The sequence below is a fragment of the Somniosus microcephalus genome, chromosome 13 (assembly GCF_052327205.1).
Source record: "Somniosus microcephalus isolate GS21.2 chromosome 13, FLI_Smic_1.0, whole genome shotgun sequence".
Lineage (NCBI taxonomy): Eukaryota > Metazoa > Chordata > Chondrichthyes > Squaliformes > Somniosidae > Somniosus > Somniosus microcephalus.
This window is the reverse complement of record NC_140999.1, coordinates 191,927,477-191,947,503: the sequence shown is the minus strand read 5'-3', so window position 1 is coordinate 191,947,503 and position 20,027 is coordinate 191,927,477. Positions and strand designations below refer to the sequence as shown.

At 49.5% G+C, this 20,027-nt stretch overlaps 1 protein-coding gene and 1 long non-coding RNA gene across 3 annotated transcripts in view; one reads left to right on the top strand and one right to left on the bottom strand.

Annotated features, from left to right (window-relative positions):
• LOC147108921 (uncharacterized) overlaps positions 1-18,401 on the bottom strand; it is a 58,114-nt gene extending 39,713 nt beyond the window's left edge. Inside the window, exon 1 of the long non-coding RNA XR_015080687.1 lies at positions 18,312-18,401. This is a non-coding gene — a long non-coding RNA (uncharacterized LOC147108921). The remainder of the gene's footprint in view (positions 1-18,311) is intronic.
• The window catches only part of poglut1 (protein O-glucosyltransferase 1), a 35,499-nt gene extending 15,872 nt beyond the window's left edge, over positions 1-19,627 (top strand). The window contains exons 4-11 of one of the 2 annotated variants that reach the window (XM_086005872.1): positions 815-950; positions 4,088-4,209; positions 5,042-5,101; positions 5,844-5,943; positions 8,131-8,189; positions 13,298-13,465; positions 16,551-16,607; positions 18,320-19,627. In XM_086005872.1, coding sequence (XP_085861998.1) covers positions 815-950; positions 4,088-4,209; positions 5,042-5,101; positions 5,844-5,943; positions 8,131-8,189; positions 13,298-13,465; positions 16,551-16,607; positions 18,320-18,476 — 859 coding nt within the window. In that variant the 3' untranslated portion in view covers positions 18,477-19,627. Of the gene's footprint in view, positions 1-814; positions 951-4,087; positions 4,210-5,041; positions 5,102-5,843; positions 5,944-8,130; positions 8,190-13,297; positions 13,466-16,550; positions 16,608-18,270 lie in introns of both variants that reach the window. The other variant, XM_086005873.1, reaches the window with a different exon arrangement.
• The last annotated feature ends 400 nt before the right edge of the window (positions 19,628-20,027 follow it).

The window sequence follows — 20,027 nt, the reverse complement described above, 5'->3', positions numbered from 1 at the left end:
TAATGGCCAGATCATCTGTTTTAGTGATGTTGATTGAGGGATAAATATTGGCCCCAGGACACCGGGGAGAACTCCCCTGCTCTTCAAAATTGTGCCATAGGATCTTTTACGTCCACCTGAGAGGGCAGACAGAGTCTTGGTTTAACGTCTCATCTGAAAGACGGCAACTCTGTCAGTGCAGTATTCCCTCCGTACTGGCACTGGGAGTGTCAGTCTGTATTTTTGTGCTCAAGTCTCTGGAGTGAGACTTGAACCCACAACCTTCTGACTCGGAGGCGAGAGTGCTACCAGATGTCCCCTTGTGTCGACCGCTTTTCTTTGTTTCCACTTATGTTGAAACAAAAAGCACATGTTTTGCCATTTCAACTCTTTCTTTTATTCTATCTGTCTGCCTTGTGCAGCCCCCTGCATCCAAGAAGCAGGTCTGGCGGAGCGAGCCTATCTAAGTGCCTGTGATGGGGATCCCGTTGTGCATTTAGGGGTTGAATCTTCATCTCGCCCAGGGTGGTTTTCATTCAGAAAAACTGAAGCAAAAAATTCTGTTGGTAAAGAAAATCTAGAAAACTAAAATGTAAACAAGCTGAAACTAACAGGAGAATGTAGAATAGAAGCATGAAGCTAAAGACCCGCTGATCTCCCCGCTCTGTGGCGGTGTGCCTTGGAGCACTATAAATGCAGCATTTTACATACAGTATATATATATTTTTCTCTCTCTGCCTCTTTCTGTCTCTCCATTTGTAGCTCAAACACTGTTGATTTTTGCCAAGACACTGAGCCAGCAGGTCAACCTTACCCCTTTCTGTTTTGATTTTAGATGCAGTGGGGTAGAGCATTTTCTGCTGGAAATAATCGACGAACTCCCTGACATGGAATTCGTACTCAATGTCCGAGACTACCCTCAGGTTCCAAACTGGATGAAGCCCATCAGGCCCGTTTTATCCTTCAGCAAGGTAAGAGGAGAAGGAAGCTTTGAACAATGTCCAGCTTTCGAACCTAGAATTGATACAAATCGCACATCTTTAAATTGCCTTGAAGGTCTGCCTATAGAGTTCCTCCTGTCATGGAGTTCATAAAAAGCGCCTTTCACGACCTCACAATGTCACAGCGAGTGAAGTACTCTTGAAGCATAGTCGCTGTTGTAATGTAGGAAACGGGGCAGCCAATTTGCGCACAGCAAGATCTCACAAATAGCAATGAGATAACAGACTAGATAATCTGTATTAGTGTTGTTGACTGACAACTGTTGGCCAGGAGCTCACGCCTCTCCCCTCCTACCCTCCCCCCCCAATGTCGCTCTTCCAATAGTGCCTTGGGATCTTTTACATCCACCTATGGGCAGACATGGCCTCGGTTTAACGTCTCATCCGAAAGGCGGCCCCTCCACATGCACAGTGCTTGAGCAGTGGTGGTGTTGGCTAATCTTCGTGCAGGGCTCAGTTATCATTCCATTTGCCAGTGTACAGGAACCATTTATGTTATCGTTATTTAAACATAACCATCATAGATGCCATCATACAGCCATCTCCCCTGACCTTCAACCATTGCTGAGTCCCCCACCCTCAACATCTTCGGGGCACCAATTGACCAGGGGTTTAACTGGTACAGCCATAAGACCAGGGCAGTGGCTCACCCTGACCCTTCCACTCTCTCCAGCATCTGCAAGGCTGAAAAACAACTTGTATTTATACAGCGCCTTTAACATAATAAAATAAGGCGCTTCACTGGAGCGTTATCAAGCAAAATTTGCCACCGAGCCACAAGATCAAAAGCTTGGTCAAAGAGCTAGGTTTTAAGAAGCGTCCTAAAGGAGGAGAGAGAGAGGTAAAGAGGCGGAGAGGTTCAGGGAGGGAATTCCAGAGCTTAGGGCCTGGGCAGCTGAAGGCACGGCCGCCAATGGTGGAGCGATGAAAATAGGGGATGGCAAGAGGCCAGAATTGGAGGAGCGTAGAGATTTTTTTTTTATTCGTTCATGGGATCTGGGCGTTGCTGGCAAGGCCAGCATTTATTGCCTGCCCCTAGTTGCCCTTGAGATGGTGGTGGTGAGTCGCCTTGAACTGCTGCAGTCCGTGTGGTGAAGGTGCTCCCACAGTGCTGTTAGGGAGGGAGTTCCAGGATTTTGACCCAGCGACGATGAAGGATCGGCGATATACTTCTAAGTCAGGATGATGTGTGACTTGGAGGGGAACTTGGAGGTGGTGGTGTTCCCATGCGCCTGCTGCCCTTGTCCTTCTAGGTCGAAGAGGTCGCGGGTTTGGGAGGTGCTGCCAAAGAAGCCTTGGCGAGTTGCTGCAGTGCATCTTGTAGATGGTACACACTGCAGCCACGGTACGCCGGTGGTGGAGGGAGTGAATGTTTAAGGTGGTGGATGGGGGGCCAATCAAACGGGCAGCTTTGTCCTGGATGGTGTCGAGCTTCTTGCGTGTTGTTGGAGCTGCACTCACCCAGGCAAGTGGAGAGTATTCCATCACACTCCCTACTTGTGCCTTGTAGATGGTGGAATGGCTTTGGGGAGTCAGGAGGTGAGACACTCGCCACAGAATACCCAGCCTCTGACCTGCTCTTGTTGCCACAGTGTTTATGCGGCTGGTCCAGTTAAGTTTCTGGTCAATGGTGACCCCCATGATGTTGATGGTGGGGGATTCGGCGATGGTAATGCCGTTGAATGTCATGGGGAGGTGGTTAGGCCCTCGCTTGTTGGAGATAATCATTGCCTGGCATTTCTGTGGTGTGAATGTTACCTGTCACTTATCAGCCCAAGCCTGAACGTCGTCCAGGTCTTGTTGCATGCGGGCATGGACTGCTTCACATCAGAGGGTTGTGGGGCTGGAGGAGGTTACAGAGATAGGGAGGTGCGAGTTAGGATACGGGCAGCTTATGTTTACAGAGGGTACAAGGTGGGAGGTCGGCCCGGAGTGCGTTGGAATAGTCGAGTCTAGAGGTAACAAAGGCGTGGATGAGGGTTTCAGCAGCGGATGAGCTGAGGTGGGGCCAAAGTTAGAAATGTGACGCAATACTCCCCACTCACCTGGAAGTGTGCTGCCGTAACAACACTCGAGGAGCTCAACGCTATCTGGAACTAAGCAGTTCACTTATTTGGTGCCTTTGCCACGGGGCTTTATATCCACCCCCTCCATCACCAGCGCACTATAGCAACTCACCAAGGTTACCTCAACAGCACTCTCCCTTGCGAGCTCTACCACTAAGAAGGACAAGAGCAGCAATGTTGTGGGAACAGCATCACCTCCCAAGTTTCCCTCCAAGTCTCACACCATCCTAACTTGTATATGCTGGATTAGAATCCTGGGATTCCTTACTTATCACCATTGTGGGAGCACCATCACTGTTGAGTCTGTGTGTCCCAGTTGTGCTTATTATAAATCACTGGACACAGACAACAAGAATAACTTTAACAGGTCTTTACTATTCGGAGGTCAGGGCTGAACTGTCCAGCAAATCACTACACAACGTTTATATACCGGTGTGGTCACCACCGGTATTACAGTATACAGCAGCCAAGAGAAAGTAGTACATCTCTTAAGGTAGTTCTCTTAAGGTGGAACACGTTACATACACCACAATCACCATCAAGACCGCAGCGGTTCAATGGGAAGGCCTACCACCACCACCTTCTTGGGACAACAAAGGATGGGCAGTAGCTGCGGCCGTGGCAGTGCCTACCACATCCTGAGAGCGCACTTAAAAAAAACTAGAACCGACTGCCGTGCTCATTGACATAACAGCCCTATCTGCCAAGACATCAGAGTATTAACCACGTGGATGTCAGGTTATTGATTTACCCCTTGGAGCACTGTCACGCATACCATGTTGTTTTCTAACAGTATGAGATGGCAGTTGTTGACCGTGTCATTACTGTCAGCAATGCAAGGATAAAGGCATTGTATAACTGCCCTCTCCAGCTGCTAATCCTGTGCTAGTGAGTCATCCGTTTGATATATTGTCAAGTTAGGGATCTAAGTCTTTGCCAAGAAATAGTCAGTAGAGTGGGAATGGAGGATAACATTCAAACCAATCTATAACACTGCCTTTACAGTGCATTTAAAAATTGTGACTGATTTCTCTCTTACAGACACCGGAATACTATGACATCATGTATCCTGCATGGACTTTCTGGGAGGGAGGTCCGGCAGTTTGGCCCCTTTACCCCACAGGACTTGGACGTTGGGATCTAATGAGGAAGGAGTTGAAAACGTGAGTCAGATTTGCCGTATGGAATCGGTGCTAAAAGGTCTCTCTTATAGAGGCTGGCCGTACAAGTAAGTGGTGGGTGTGTTTGACTCGCAGCCCAAAGACTGAGTTTGAGCCCTGGCTCTGCCAATCACTGGGTTATGCCTGTGGGATCTGATGGTTGGGATGGTGGGCCCAAGGAAAGCAGGCAGACTGGCCTCACTGAGTCACGTTCCTGCTGGCCAGGCCTGCTGTTACTAATAATGAGGTCTGTGGCCCAACGAGTTCATGTCAGTCTGGGATACAATTAGAAGCTTCAGTAATCACAAAGAACAAACACACTGAACTAAAAGGAAATGTAGAATCTGATTTATTTACCTCTTATTCTTGCTGCTTACACACCATACCACACACTTCCACTAGAAAGACTGGCATTTCTACAGCGCCTTTCACGACCTCAGGACGTCCCAAAGCGCTTTACAGCCAATTAAGTACTTTTGAAGTGTAGTCACTGTTACTACATTCCAACAGTGACCACACTTCAAAAGTACTTCATGGGCTGTAAAGCGCTTTGGGACGTCCTAAGGTCGTGAAAGACGCTGTAGAAATGTGAGTTCTTCCTTGAAGGTTTGACTGTGATTGCTTCTCACAGGAGATTGAATGGGTGAGGCAGAAACGCAGTGCACACATGGAGAGAACGGGCTCGGTGGGCATTTCTTATTCTTTTACTCTTTTAAATGGGTTCTGCTACAAATAATCAGCAAACAGAACAGTCTGCACATTAGTAATGTAATCCTGAGCTTGTGAACATAACATGAGGGGTAAATGAACAACACCTATTTTCTCCCTTCACTAGATCTGCTGAAAAGTGGCCTTGGGAGAAGAAAGTCTCAAAAGGTTTCTTTAGAGGATCAAGGTAAGGCTAATAATTATAAGAACATGAATTCGGAGCAGGAGTCGGCCATTCGGCCCCTCGAGCCTGCTCCACCGTTCAGTAAGATCATGGCTGACCTTCTGCCTCAACTCCACTTTCCTGCCCGATCCCCATATCCCTCGATTCCCCTAGAGTCCAAAAATCTATTGATCTCAGCCTTGAATATACTCAACGACTGAGTATCCACAGCCCGCTGGGGTAGAGAATTCCAAAGATTCACAACCCTGAGTGAAGAAATTCATACCAACATACATACGAATTCGGAGCAGGAGTAGGCCACTCGGCCCCTCGAGCCTGCTCCGCCATTCAATAAGATCATGGCTGATCCGATTACTCCACATTCCCGCCTACCCTGATAACTTTTCACCCCCTTGCTTACCAAGAATCTATCTACCTCTGCCTTAAAAATATTCAAAGACTCTGCTTCCACCGCCCTCTGAGGAAGAAAGTTCCAAAAACTTCACGACCCTCTGTGAGAAAAAATTTCTCCTCATCTCTGTCTTAAATGGGCGACCCCTAAATGCCCTCTTAGGGCGCTAACAGGTGGCACAGCCCACTGAATTTCTAGGCCCTTATATCCAGGAATATTTAGCACCCAATCCTGCCCTTTTTTGAGCCAGGTCTCCGTTATCACCACAACATCATATTCCCTGTGTGTGTGTCTCTCTGACAAGCAGATATCATGCTGTACTGATGGAATGAAATTGCCTTGTTTCCATTTCAGGACAAGTTCTGAACGAGATCATCTTGTTCTGCTCTCTCGGGAAGAACCGTTGCTGGTAGACGCGGAGTACACCAAAAACCAAGCCTGGAAGTCCGAAAAGGTAAAGTCCACGAGTTAGTTGATGAATTGAAGCCTCCTGTCTAGTGTAAGAATTCCTGTGTGAAGTGTGTGTGGACAGCCTCAACCCAGTTGATAGTGTGTGTGAAGCCACTGTATGAGAATATACTCCCAACTGGTACAAACTGGCATTACATGAGGAACCTTGCATAACGAGCATCTTGTGCATTCCCGACTTCCTTCGCTCCACCATTGGCGGCCATGCCATCAGCTGTCTAGGCCATACGTTCTGAAATTCTCTCGCTAAACCTCTCCACCTCTCTCTCCTTAAAACCTATCTCTTTGACCAAGCTTTTGTTCACCTGCCCTAATATCTCCTTCTTTGGCTCTGTCATTTTTTTGTCCGATTACACTCCTGTGAAACACTGTGGAATGTTTGACAACATTAAAGGCGCTATAGAAATGCAAGTAGTTGTTGTAATGAGGCCACAAGGATAGGTGGTGTGGGATAGTGACGCATTCAGCAGGGGCCCACTCTTCTGGGGTTGGGATGAGGGCACATGGTTGGTGCAGAGTAGAGGGAGCCTCTTCTGTACAATTAACCCGAACCAGAATGCTGTCCCTGACCAGGGAACTCTTAATGGGACAGCGTCGAGGGAACTCTGCATCTTCACTGTACAGATCCCATCTCCCTGTTGAATGAATGTTAATGATCTCACAGCACTATTCGAAGGTGAGCAGGGCGCGCTCCCAATGTCCTGCCCACAATCCTCTCTCAATCAATGCCACCCAAAGCAGATTAACTGATCATTCGCCAGGTTGCTGTTTATGGGATGATCTGTGTGAAAGATTGCCATGTTTGCATTCATAACAACAGCCACTGCATGCAAATTAATTAATTGGACATGACAAGCTTTGATATATTTGGATAAGACATTAAACCGAGGCCCCGTCTGCCCTCTCAGGTGGACATAAAAGATCCCATGACACTATTCGAAGACGAGCAGGGGAGCCCACCCCGGTGTCCTGGCCAATATTTAACTCTCAACCAACATCACTAAACGGATTATCTGGTCATTTATTTCATTGCTGTTTGTGGGAGCTTGCTGTGCGCAAATTGGCAGCCATGCCTCCTATATTACAGCAATGACTATACTTCGAAAGTACCTCATTGGCTGTAAAGTGTTTTGGGTCTTGCTGAGGTGGTGAAAGGTGCTACAGAAATGCAAGGCTTTTTCTTTGCTGTACCTCGCCTGGGGTTGATTAATATTACTGACACTGGGTGACAAAAGTGGAAGTATTGCACTTCTCAGGAGTAACGATCCCCACCTTAAAAGCAGCCAAGTTTCACCAAAAAAGATATTGAAAGAAAAACGTAACCGGCGTTACTGATAGCAGGATTTATTCGCAAATCCCAGCGCAAAGAGAACGCCTAAGCGAGATTTATCGCGCCTATAACTTAGCAATGAATTGTTGTCCTGATCCAAACTCTGCTGCCCGTGTCCGAACTCGCACCGAGTCCCGTTCACCCATCACCCCCTGTGCTCACTGCCCCGTGTCCTAACTCGCACCCAGTCCCGTTCACCCATCACCCCCTGTGCTCACTGCCCCGTGTCCTAACTCGCACCAAGTCCCGTTCACCCATCACCCCCTGTGCTCACTGCCCTGTGTCCTAACTCGCACCGAGTCCCGTTCACCCATCACCCCCTGTGCTCACTGCCCCGTGTCCTAACTCACACCCAGTCCCATTCACCCATCACCCCCTGTGCTCACTGCCCCGTGTCCTAACTCGCACTGAGTCCCGTTCACCCATCACCCCCTGTGCTCACTGACCTACATTGCCTCCTGGTCTGACAACGCCTCGATTTAAAAAATTCTCATCCTTGTTTTCAAATCCCTCCGTAGCCTTTCCCCTCCCTATCTCTGTAACCTCCTCCAGCCATACAACCCACCGTGATCTCTGCACTCCTCCAATTCCTTCACTCCACCATTGGTGGCCGTGCCTTCAGCTGCTGAGGCCCAAAGCTCTGGAATTCCCTCCCGAAACCTCTCCGCCTCTCTCTCCTCCTTTATAAAACCTACCTCTTTGATGAAGCATTTGGTCATCTGTCCTAATATCTCCTTATGTGGCTCGGTGTCAACACTCCTGTGACGTGCCTCGGAGTGTTTTACTACATTAAAGGCGCTATATAAATATAATTGTTGATGTATTAATTTGATTTATTTGCAGGATACACTGGGAAAACCCCCTGCTAAAGAAATTCCATTGGTGGAGCATTGCAAATACAAGTACGTTGTTAGAAGCCTCATCGCTGCCAGCTTAGTGTATCTATTAGTGCAGCTATTCACAATATATATTAATGATCTAGACGAGGGAACTAGATGTAATATCTCCAAGTTTGCAGACGACACAAAGCTGGGTGGGCGTGTGTGCTGTGAGGAGGATGCAGAGAAACTCCAGCGTGATTTGGACAGGTTGGGTGATTGGGCAGATGCATGGCAGATGCAATATAATGTGGATAAATGCGAGGTTATCCACTTCGGTGGCAAAAACAGGAAGACAGATTATTATCTGAACGGCAGTAGATTGGGAAAAGGGGAAGTGCAACGAGACCTGGGTGTCCTTGTGCACCAGTCGCTGAAGGTAAGCATGCAGGTGCAGCAGGCGGTTAAGAAGGCAAATGGTATGTTGGCCTTCATAGCGAGAGGATTCGAGTACAGGAGCAAGGATGTCTTGCTGCAGTTGTACAGGGCCTTGGTGAGACCACACTTTGAGTATTGTGTGCAGATTGGTCACCTTATCTGAGGAAGGATGTTCTTGCCATGGAGGGAGTGCAGCGAAGATTCACCAGGCTGATACCTGGGATGGCAGGAATGACGTATGAGGAGAGATTGGGTCGATTAGGCTTATATTCGCTAGAGTTTAGAAGAATGAGAGGGGATCTCATTGAAACTTATAAAATTCTAACAGGACTAGACAGACTAGATGCAGGAAGGATGTTCCTGATGGCGGGGGAGTCCAGAACCAGGGGTCACAGTCTAAGGATAAGGGGTAAGCCATTTAGGACTGAGATGAGGAGGAATTTCTTCACCCAGAGAGTGGTGAACCTGTGGAATTCTCTACCACAGAAGGTAGTTGAGGCCAGTTCATTAAATATATTCAAGAAGGAGTTGGATATATTTCTTGAGGCTAAAGGGATCAAAGGATATGGGGAGAAGGCAGGGACAGGGTACTGAGTTTGGATGATCAGCCATGATCTCATTGAATGGCGGAGCAGGCTCGAGGGGCCGAATGGCCTACTCCTGCTCCTATCTTCTATGTTTCTAAAAGGATAACCAGGGAAAGAGTAGGGCCCATTAGGGACCAAAGTGGCAATCTTTGTGTAGAGCCGGAAGATGCAGGTGAGGTTTTAAATGAATATTTTGCATCTGTGTTCACTATGGAGAAGGATGATGTAGGCATAGAAATCAGGCAGGAGGATTGTGATATACTTGAACAAATTAGTATTGAGAGGGAGGAGGTACTAGCGGTTTTAGCGGGCTTAAAAGTGGATAAATGCCCAGGCCCAGACGAGATGTATACCAGGCTGCTGTGTGAGGCAAGGGAGGAGATTGCAGGGGCTCTGACACAAATTTTCAGAACCTCTCTGGCCACAGGGGAGGTGCCAGAGGACTGGAGGACAGCTAACGTAGTACCATTATTCAAAAAGGGTAGTACGGATAAACCAGGAAATTACAGGCCAGTGAGCCTAACATCAGTGGTAGGGAAATTATTGGAAACATTTCTGAGGGACAGAATTTGCCTCCACTTGGAGAGGCAAGGATTAATCAAGGATAGTCAGCATGGCTTTGTCGGGGAGATCATGTCTAACCAATTTGATTGAATTTTTCGAGGGGGTGACTTGATGTGTGGAGGAAGTTAGTGCAGTTGATGTAGTCTACATGGACTTCAGTAAGGCTTTTGACAAAGTCCCGCATGGGAGACTGGTCAAGAAGGTAAGAGCCCATGGGATCCAGGGCAATTTGGCACATTGGATCAAAAATTGGCTTAGTGGCAGGAGGCAGAGGGTGATGGTCGAAGGTTGTTTTTGTGACTGGAAGCCTGTGTCCAGTGGTGTACCGCAGGGATCGGTGTTGGGTCCCTTGCTGTTTGTAGTGTACATTAATGATTTAGATATGAATGTAGGAGGTATGATCAGTAAGTTCGCAGATGACACGAAAATTGGTGGAGTGGTAAATAGCAAGGAGGGAAGCCTCAGGCTACAGGATGATATAGATGGGTTCGTTAGATGGGCAGAACAGTGGCAAATGGAATTTAACCCTGAAAAGTGTGAGGTGATGCATTTTGGGAGGACTAACAAGGCAAGGGAATACACAATGAATGGTAGGACCCTAGGAAGGACAGAGGATCAGAGGGACCTTGATGTGCATGTACATAGATCCCTGAAGGCAGCAGGACAGGTAGATAAGGTGGTTAAAAAGGCATATGGAATGCTTGCCTTCATTAGCCGAGGGATAGAATATAAGAGCAGGGAGGTTATGATGGAGCTGTAAAAAACACTAGTTAGGCCACAGCTGGAGTACTGTGTGCAGTTCTGGTCGCCACACTATAGGAAGGATGTGATTGCATTGGAGAGGGTGCAGAGGAGATTTACCAGGATGTTACCTGGGCTGGAGCGCTTCAGCTGTGAAGAAAGACTGGACAGGCTGGGGTTGTTTTCCTTGGAGCAGAGAAGGCTGAGGGGGGACCTGATTGAGGTGTACAAAATTATGAGGGGCATAGATAGGGTAGATAGAAAGGAACTTTTCCCCTTAGTAGAGGGGTCAATAACCAGGGGGCATAGTTTCAAGGTAAGGGGCAGGAGGTTTAGAGGGGATTTGAGGAAAAAAAATTTCACCCAGAGGGTGGTTGGAATCTGGAACTCACTGCCTGAAAGGGTGGTTGAGGCAGGAACCCTCACAACATTCAAGAAGCATTTAGATGAGCACTTGAAATGCCATAGCATACAAGGCTACGGACCAAATGCTGGAAAATGGGATTAGAATAGACGGGGCTTGATGGCCGGCGCAGACACGATGGGCTGAAGGGCCGCTTTCTGTGCTGTATAACTCTATGACTCTAATGTAAATTAAAAACGATAATGGAAAAAATAATGAGACTAAAGATTGACAAATCTCCAGGACCCGATGGATTCCACCCCAGTTAAAAGCAGTAGGTGCGGAAATTGTCGGTGCTTTAGTTATGACCTTTCAAAACTCACTTTATTCAGGAATTGTCCCCTTGGATTAGAAAATTGCCAATGCCGCTCAATTAGTTAAGACGGGTAGAAGCGATAAACTAGGAAATGAAAGGCCTATTAGTCTAATGTCTGTTGTGGGGAAGTTACTAGAATTGGTTATTAGGGACAGAGTGACTGAGCACTTGGACAATATGAACTGATCAGAGAGAGCCGGCATGGATTTGTAAAGGGTAAGTCATGTCTAACATACCTAGTTAAATTTTTTGAGGAGGTAACTAACCTGGTAGATAAGGGAATGTCTATGGATGCTAATTATATGGACTTCTAGAAGGCATTCAGTAAGGTTCCACATAAGAGACTGTTATAAAATGAGAGCGCATGGAATTGGAGGCAACCTATTGACATGGGTAGGGAATTGGTGAGGAGGTAGGAAACAGAGAGTGGGGATAATGGGTGTGTACTCCAATTGGCAGCATGTCCCCCAGTGATCTGTACTGGGGCCTCAGCTTTTCACCATATTTATTAATGACTAACATGAAGGAACAGAGAGCCGTATGTCCAAGTTTGCTGACGACACCAAGTTAAATGGCAGAGTAAATAGTGTAGACGGGAGCAGAAAGTTGCAAAGGGACATTGATTGATTCACTGAGTGGGCAAACGTCCACTTTGAACCTGCGAGAGATCAATCAGAGTATTTTCTAAATGTTGAGGAGCTGGGAACTGTGAAGGTGCCGAGAGATTTAGGGGTGCAAGTACAGAAATCACTAAAAGCTAGTGGACAGGTACAAAAAATAATTTAAAAGGCTAATGGAATGTTGGCCTTTATCTCGAGGGCTGGAATACAAAGGGGTGGAAGTGATGTTCCAGCTGTATAGAGCTCTGGTCAGACCCCACCTGGAGTCACTGGGTTCAGTTCTGGGCCTCGCTCCTCAGGAAGGATACACTGGCCTCGGAGGGGGAGCAGCGCAGATTCACCAGAATGATACCGGGGCTAAAAGGGTTAAATTACGAGGACAGGTTGCACAGACTGGGCTTGTATTCCCTCGAGTTTAGGAGATTAAGGGGTGATCTAATTGAGGTGTTTAAGATGATTAAAGGATTTGATAGGATAGATAGAGAGAAACTATTTCCTCTGGTGGGGGGAGTCCAGAACAAGGGGGCGTAACCTTAAAATTAGAGCCAGGCTGTTCAGGGGTGATGTCAGGAAGCACTTCTTCACACAAAGGGTGGTGGAAATCTAGAACTCTCTCTGCCAAAAAGCTGCTGAGGCTGGGAGTCAATTGAAAATTTCAAATCTGTGATTGATAAATTTTCGTTAGGCAAGGGTATTAAGGGATATGGAACCAAGGCGGGTAGAGGGAGTTGAGGTACAGATTAGCCAGGATCGAATTGAATGGTGGAACAGGCTCGAGGGGCTGAATGGCCTCCTCCTGTTCCCATGTTCCTAAAGATGTGTGTGATACTAAAGCAACATTAAGCAGTTCCACATTGTATCGCTAAGCTCACATCTCTCCCTATTGTCAGTATCGTCTATATTCACACTGACATAAGAAAACTACTAGGCACTTGGTCTAAGCGTTAAACAAAGCTTTAATCAACTGTTTTACAACACGGAGGTCTAGTTGTGTCCTTCACTAGTTCCTGTTAAGAATGTCCTGCGCAAGCTGGGCCCGAGTATTTATACTCTCCCTGGACAGCGCCACCCGTAGGCCGCTCAGTATTATTTCATAAGTCTTTCGTTCATGAATGACTGATTCATGTCGCACACATTCTGAAATTCAGCTGAGTGACTGGCACTTTCAGTGTTTCGTGCAACAAATCTGCTGGTCGAGAGCTTCCTACAGGCAGTCTCGCTGAAGCAGCGAGCTCCAGTCAACATGCTGGCCTGGATTAGGGGACCAGGGAGGCTGCTGCTGCCTACGAAACGCTTGGTTCTGGTTATCAGATCTCCCCTTCACGCACCTCCTGACCAACATCGCAGAAATGTTCTTTGCCAGCGAGGGAAACGTCAGTGACCAGGCTGAGAAGTTTGTGGTGAGCTGCCAGCCTGTGGCCTTTAGTTTAGCTGCAGCAAGAGCCTCACACACACTGAGGACAAATTAAACTACCTGCTTTCAATTTATGAGAGGAACCAACAATCTTTTTTTTTCCCCCCAGGTATTTATTTAATTTTCGAGGTGTTGCAGCCAGTTTCCGATTCAAGCACCTCTTTCTGTGCGGGTCACTTGTTTTCCACGTCGGAAGTGAATGGCTGGAATTCTTTTATCCACAGCTGAAACCGTGGGTGCATTACATCCCTGTCGCTCAGGACCTCTCGGACGTACGGTAAGACTCTAGATTGGACAACAGCTTCAGTGGCAGATCATTGGCCCGTCTCCTGCAGGCCAGGCAGATCCGAGTCTTAATTGACTGGTAGTTACGTACGGATTTACCCTGAGGGCATTTAAACAGCACTGATTCTGTCTTCTGTGGGAGGGAGAGGAATTTGTCTCGAGTCATTCCTTCTTCACCCCACTAATGTGTCCCTTGGATAATTAGTGGAATACGTAGAACTACCCTCGCAGTGTGACACCGCAGTCGTGCATTCGCAGTGTGCACGAGGACAGTAATCGTGCAGTCACAGTGTGCACGGAGACAGTAATCGTGCAGTCGCAGTGTGCACGGAGACGGTAATCGTGCAGTCACAGTGTACACGGGGACAGTCATCGTGCAGTCGCAGTGTGCATGGAGACAGTAATCGTGCAGTCGCAGTGTGCACGGGGACAGTAATCGTGCAGTCGCAGTGTGCACGGGGACAGTAATCGTGCAGTCGCAGTGTGCACGGGGACAGTAATCGTGCAGTCGCAGTGTGCACGGGGACAGTAATCGTGCAGTCGCAGTGTGCACGGGGACAGTAATCGTGCAGTCGCAGTGTGCACGGGGGACAGTAATCGTGCAGTCGCAGTGTGCATGGGGACAGTAATCGTGCAGTCGCAGTGTGCACGGGGACAGTAATCGTGCAGTCGCAGTGTGCACGGGGGACGGTAATCGTGCAGTCGCAGTGTGCACGGGGACAGTAATCGTGCAGTCGCAGTGTGCACGGGGACAGTAATCGTGCAGTCGCAGTGTGCACGGGGACAGTAATCGTGCAGTCGCAGTGTACACAGGGACGGTAATCGTGCAGTCGCAGTGTGCACGGGGGACAGTAATCGTGCAGTCGCAGTGTGCACGGGGGACAGTAATCGTGCAGTCGCAGTGTACACAGGGACGGTAATCGTGCAGTCGCAGTGTGCACGGGGACAGTAATCTTGCAGTCGCAGTGTGCACGGGGGACGGTAATCGTGCAGTCGCAGTGTGCACGGGGACAGTAATCGTGCAGTCGCAGTGTGCACGGGGACAGTAATCGTGCAGTAGCAGTGTGCACGGGGACAGTAATCGTGCAGTCGCAGTGTGCACGGGGACAGTAATCGTGCAGTCGCAGTGTGCACGGGGACGGTAATCGTGCAGTCGCAGTGTACACAGGGACGGTAATCGTGCAGTCGCAGTGTGCACGGGGACAGTAATCGTGCAGTCGCAGTGTGCACGGGGACAGTAATCGTGCAGTCGCAGTGTGCACAGGGACGGTAATCGTGCAGTCGCAGTGTGCACGGGGGACGGTAATCGTGCAGTCGCAGTGTGCACGGGGACAGTAATCGTGCAGTCGCAGTGTGCACGGGGACAGTAACCGTGCAGTCGCAGTGTGCACGGGGACAGTAATCGTGCAGTCACAGTGTGCACGGGGACAGTAATCGTGCAGTCGCAGTGTGCACGGGGACAGTAATCGTGCAGTCGCAGTGTGCACGGGGACAGTAATCGTGCAGTCGCAGTGTGCACGGGGACAGTAATCGTGCAGTCGCAGTGTGCACGGGGACAGTAATCGTGCAGTCGCAGTGTGCACGGGGACAGTAATCGTGCAGTCGCAGTGTGCACGGGGACAGTAATCGTGCAGTCGCAGTGTACACGGACGGTAATCGTGCAGTCGCAGTGTGCACGGGGACAGTAATCGTGCAGTCGCAGTGTGCACGGGGACAGTAATCGTGCAGTCGCAGTGTGCACAGGGACGGTAATCGTGCAGTCGCAGTGTGCACGGGGGACGGTAATCGTGCAGTCGCAGTGTGCACGGGGGACGGTAATCGTGCAGTCGCAGTGTGCACGGGGGACGGTAATCGTGCAGTCGCAGTGTGCACGGGGAACGGTAATCGTGCAGTCGCAGTGTGCACGGGGACGGTAATCGTGCAGTCGCAGTGTGCACGGGGACAGTAATCGTGCAGTCGCAGTGTGCACGGGGACGGTAATCGTGCAGTCGCAGTGTGCACGGGGACAGTAATCGTGCAGTCGCAGTGTGCACGGGGACAGTAATCGTGCAGTCGCAGTGTGCACGGGGACAGTAATCGTGCAGTAGCAGTGTGCACGGGGACAGTAATCGTGCAGTCGCAGTGTGCACGGGGACAGTAATCGTGCAGTCGCAGTGTGCACGGGGACAGTAATCGTGCAGTCGCAGTGTGCACGAGGACAGTAATTGTGCATTCGCATTGTGCACGGGGACGGTAATTGTGCAGTCGCAGTGTGCACGGGGACAGTAATCGTACAGTCGCAGTGTGCACGAGGACAGTAATTGTGCATTCGCAGTGTGCACGGGGACAGTAATCGTGCAGTCGCAGTGTGCACGGGGACAGTAATCGTACAGTCGCAGTGTGCACGGGGACAGTAATCGTGCAGTCGCTGTGTGCACGGGGACAGTAATCGTGCAGTCGCAGTGTGCACGGGGACGGTAACTGTGCATTCGCAGTGTGCACGGGGACAGTAATCGTGCAGTCGCAGTGTGCACAGGGACAGTAATCGTGCAGTAGCAGTGTGCACGAGGACAGTAATCGTGCAGTCGCAGTGTGCACGGGGACAGTAATCGTGCAGTCGCAGTGTGCACGGGGACAGTAATCGTGCAGTCGCAGTGTGCACGAGGACAGTAATTGTGCATTCGCATTGTGCACGGGGACGGTAATTGTGCAGTCGCAGTGTGCACGGGGACAGTAATCGTACAGTCGCAGTGTGCACGAGGACAGTAATTGTGCATTCGCAGTGTGCACGGGGACAGTAATCGTGCAGTCGCAGTGTGCACGGGGACAGTAATCGTACAGTCGCAGTGTGCACGGGGACAGTAATCGTGCAGTCGCTGTGTGCACGGGGACAGTAATCGTGCAGTCGCAGTGTGCACGGGGACGGTAACTGTGCATTCGCAGTGTGCACGGGGACAGTAATCGTGCAGTCACAGTGTGCACGGGGACAGTAATCGTGCAGTCGCAGTGTGCACGAGGACGGTAATCGTGCAGTGTAGGCTGCTAAAATTTGCAAGTTGTGATGAAGTGCGTGTTTATTTGTTTCTGTGTCCCTGTAGGGAATTGCTGCAGTTTGTTAAGGAAAATGACCGCATTGCCCAAGAGATCGCAGAGAGGTGAGTATAAATCCTGCAGTTGTAGATTCAATAAAAGCAAAAAAATCCCTAATGAAACCCAACAAAATGACTAAACCCATACTCCCTTAAATCTGCTCGCCTATTACTATTTTTTTGGATTATTATTGTTTTGTGCAGTTACTCTCCATATTTGTTACTTGTTACGTTCTGGCCGTGAGGTCTCGCTGCAGTTTTGTTGACTGTTGGTCACATCTTAGAATAACATCTTGTTAATTTTGTGCTCGTTAAGTTGTGGGGAATTAGTGCTGAGGATTTCAGGCATTCAGTGTCAGTACTAAGCACTCTGAGCTCAAGTACAAGCTGGATAAGATGCAGAGTAAAGCTTCCTCTACACTGCCCAACAGCGTATCTACCCTCTGACCTCCGGACGGTAAACCCGGCTACACCATTGCATTTTTCTATTTCCCACACCGTCCACCTAAATGAGTTTATCAGACTTGCATTTCCACAGCGCCTTTTACGACCTCAGGACGACCCAAAGCGCTTTACAGCCAATTAAGTACTTTTGAAGTGTAGTCACTGTTGTAATGTAGGGAACAAGGCAGCCAATTTGCGCACAGCAAGCTCCCACAAACAGCAATGTGAGAATGACCAGATAATCTGTTTTAGTGATGTTGATTGAGGGATAAATATTGGCCAGGACACCGGGGAGAACTCCCCTGCTCTTCTTCGAAACCATGGGATCTTTTACGTCCACCTGAGAAAGCAGATGGGGCCTCGGTTTAACGTCTTATCTGAAAGACGGCACCTCCGACAGTGCGGTGCTCTCTCAGTACTGCCCCCCTGACAGTGCAGGGCTCCCTCAGTACTGCCCCTCCAACAGTGCAGTGCAGCACTCCCTCAGTACTGCCCCTCCAACAGTGCAGCGCTCCCTCAGTACTTCCCCTCCAACAGTGCGGCGCTCCCTCAGTACTGCCCCTCCTACAGTGCAGCGCTCCCTCAGTACTGCCCCTCCGACAGTGCGGTGCTCCCTCAGTACTGCCCCTCCGACAGTGCAGTGCTCCCTCAGTACTGCCCCTCTGACAGTGCAGCGCTCCCTCAGTACTGCCCCTCCGACAGTGCAGTGCAGCGCTCCCTCAGTACTGTCCCTCCAACAGTGCAGTGCTCCCTCGGCACTGCCCCTCCGACAGTGCAGTGCAGTGCTCCCTCAGCACTGCCCCTCCGATAGTGCAGCGCTACCTCAGTACTGCCCCTCCGACAGTGCTGTGCAGCGCTCCCTCAGTACTGTCCCTCCGACGGTGCAGTGCTCCCTCGGCACTGCCCCTCCGACAGTGCAGTGCTCCCTCAGCACTGCCCCTCCGACAGTGCAGCGCTCCCTCAGTACTGCCCCTCCAACAGTGCAGTGCTCCCTCGGCACTGCCCCTCCGACAGTGCAGCGCTCCCTCAGTACTGCCCCTCCGACAGTGCAGTGCGGCGCTCCCTCAGTACTGCACTGGAGGGTCAGCCTAGCTTTATGTGCTCAAGTCCCTGGAGTGGGACTTGAACCCACGACCTTCTGACTCAGAAGCAAGCACGCTGCCCACTGAGCCACGGCTGACGAGGTGTACTCCGGCCAACCCCTGTAGAAAAGTTTCTGTTACTTTACCTGTTACTAATGCTGGGCCTATAGTTGTCTGAGTCAGATTTCTCTCCCTTTTTAAAGACAGGTGCTCCATTAACTCAGTCCCTGACGGTCAGCTTTACCTTCACAGGGGCCGCCAGTTTATCCTGGATCACTTGCAGATGGAGGATGTTTCTTGTTACTGGAAGCTGCTGCTGGTGGAATATTCCAAACTGCTGCTGTACAAACCGAAAAAGCAGAAGAACTACAACCAGATCGTTGCCAAGCACAGGCGAACTGAGCTGTAGCTCCCAGAGCGTGCTGGGCACAGATAGACTCATAGCAACTGGGGGTCCCTTCAAACGACATTCCCTGCTAATGTTCCAGCATAGTCAGCCAAGTTTCCTGAGCTGGATAACATTCCCGTGGCTTTTCAAAAATATGTGATTTGAATTTGTGACTTCCCTCCTGCAGCTGCCGATCCGAGGCCAGCCCAGCCGACCTCGCACCAAGCACAGGCTCGAGCCCAGCCGACCTCGCACCAAGCACAGGCTCGAGCTATTTATGGCTTCATCCTCTCCGTCCGACTTCAATTCAAGGACAATCGTGCCCTCCGGAACTGCCAGAAAGTAAGGAACAGGAAGCAGCCATTTGGCTCACCCGGATCTCGCACAGAACGTGTACAATCTACTCAATCGTGGACTCGGCCCCATTCATCTAATCTACTGAGGGAAGGCCAATGGCAATTCTCCTAATGTAACCCCCAAGGTAAATGGAGAAAAGCTCCTGTAAGTCTGTCCACCCTCCTTATTCACCCTCATATTTGGAGCGACATTCCTGATACTGTGAGCAGCTGGAGCCCATGTGTTCCTCACACCATTCCACAACCCCCTCTCTGAACCTGTATTCCCGACCTTTAGCCCATTCCTAGGCAGGCCTTTATCCAGCTGCTAATTGTCTGTGTTTTGCTCTGTAGTCTATTCCATACATGGACCAAGCGGAGGAATGGTCAGTCATTGCCTGGTGCCCCTCCGGCCCTCCCCCTTTCTATCCCCGGTTTTCATGCTCTAGGCCTGCCGGATGCAGGAAGGCTGGCGGCAGAACTCCTCAAACTCCCCCCGGGACGGGACGCGGAGTTCGCTCCAGTGCCTCTTTGAATGGAGACGGGCCGCCACCTCGCGCGTAGTGTTTTGGGTTTCACCAAGCAATGAGGCCAATCGTGCTTTGTCTTCAGGATATGAGACGCAGTAACTGTTGGAAGCAAAAGTAATATTTTTCCTTTGCTGTGCTGATTTAACGAGGCTGTTCGAGATTCGCCAAACAGCACAAAGCATGATGGGCAGAAAGAAGATTCAGCGGCAAAACCACACCAGTCACCTGATCCAGCGAGCCAATCACTGCGACTGAGAGAGAACGACAAAACAATGGATTTGATCGGTCTAATAAAAGGGTTTTTATACATTGTGTGTTTTTTTTTATGTTTCTTAATTTTATTCAAATTATATCCAAACCGATAATCATTCTCTGAACTCCAGGGTAAATGTTGAGGTTTCGGGGCAGAGTGAAGGATTGAAATTCCCTTTTATTTTACAAAATGGTCGCACTTTACATAGAAGATAGGAGCAGGAGTAGGCCATTCGGCCCCTCGAGCCTGCTCCGCCATTCAATGCGATCATGGCTGATCATCCAAACTCAGTACCCTGTCCCTGCCTTCTCCCCATATCCCTTTAGCCTTAAGAAATATATCCAACTCCTTCTTGAATATATTTAATGAATTGGCCTCCACTGCCTTCTGTGGTGGAGAATTCCACAGGTTCACCACTCTCTGGGTGAAGAAATTCCTCCTCATCTCTGTCCTA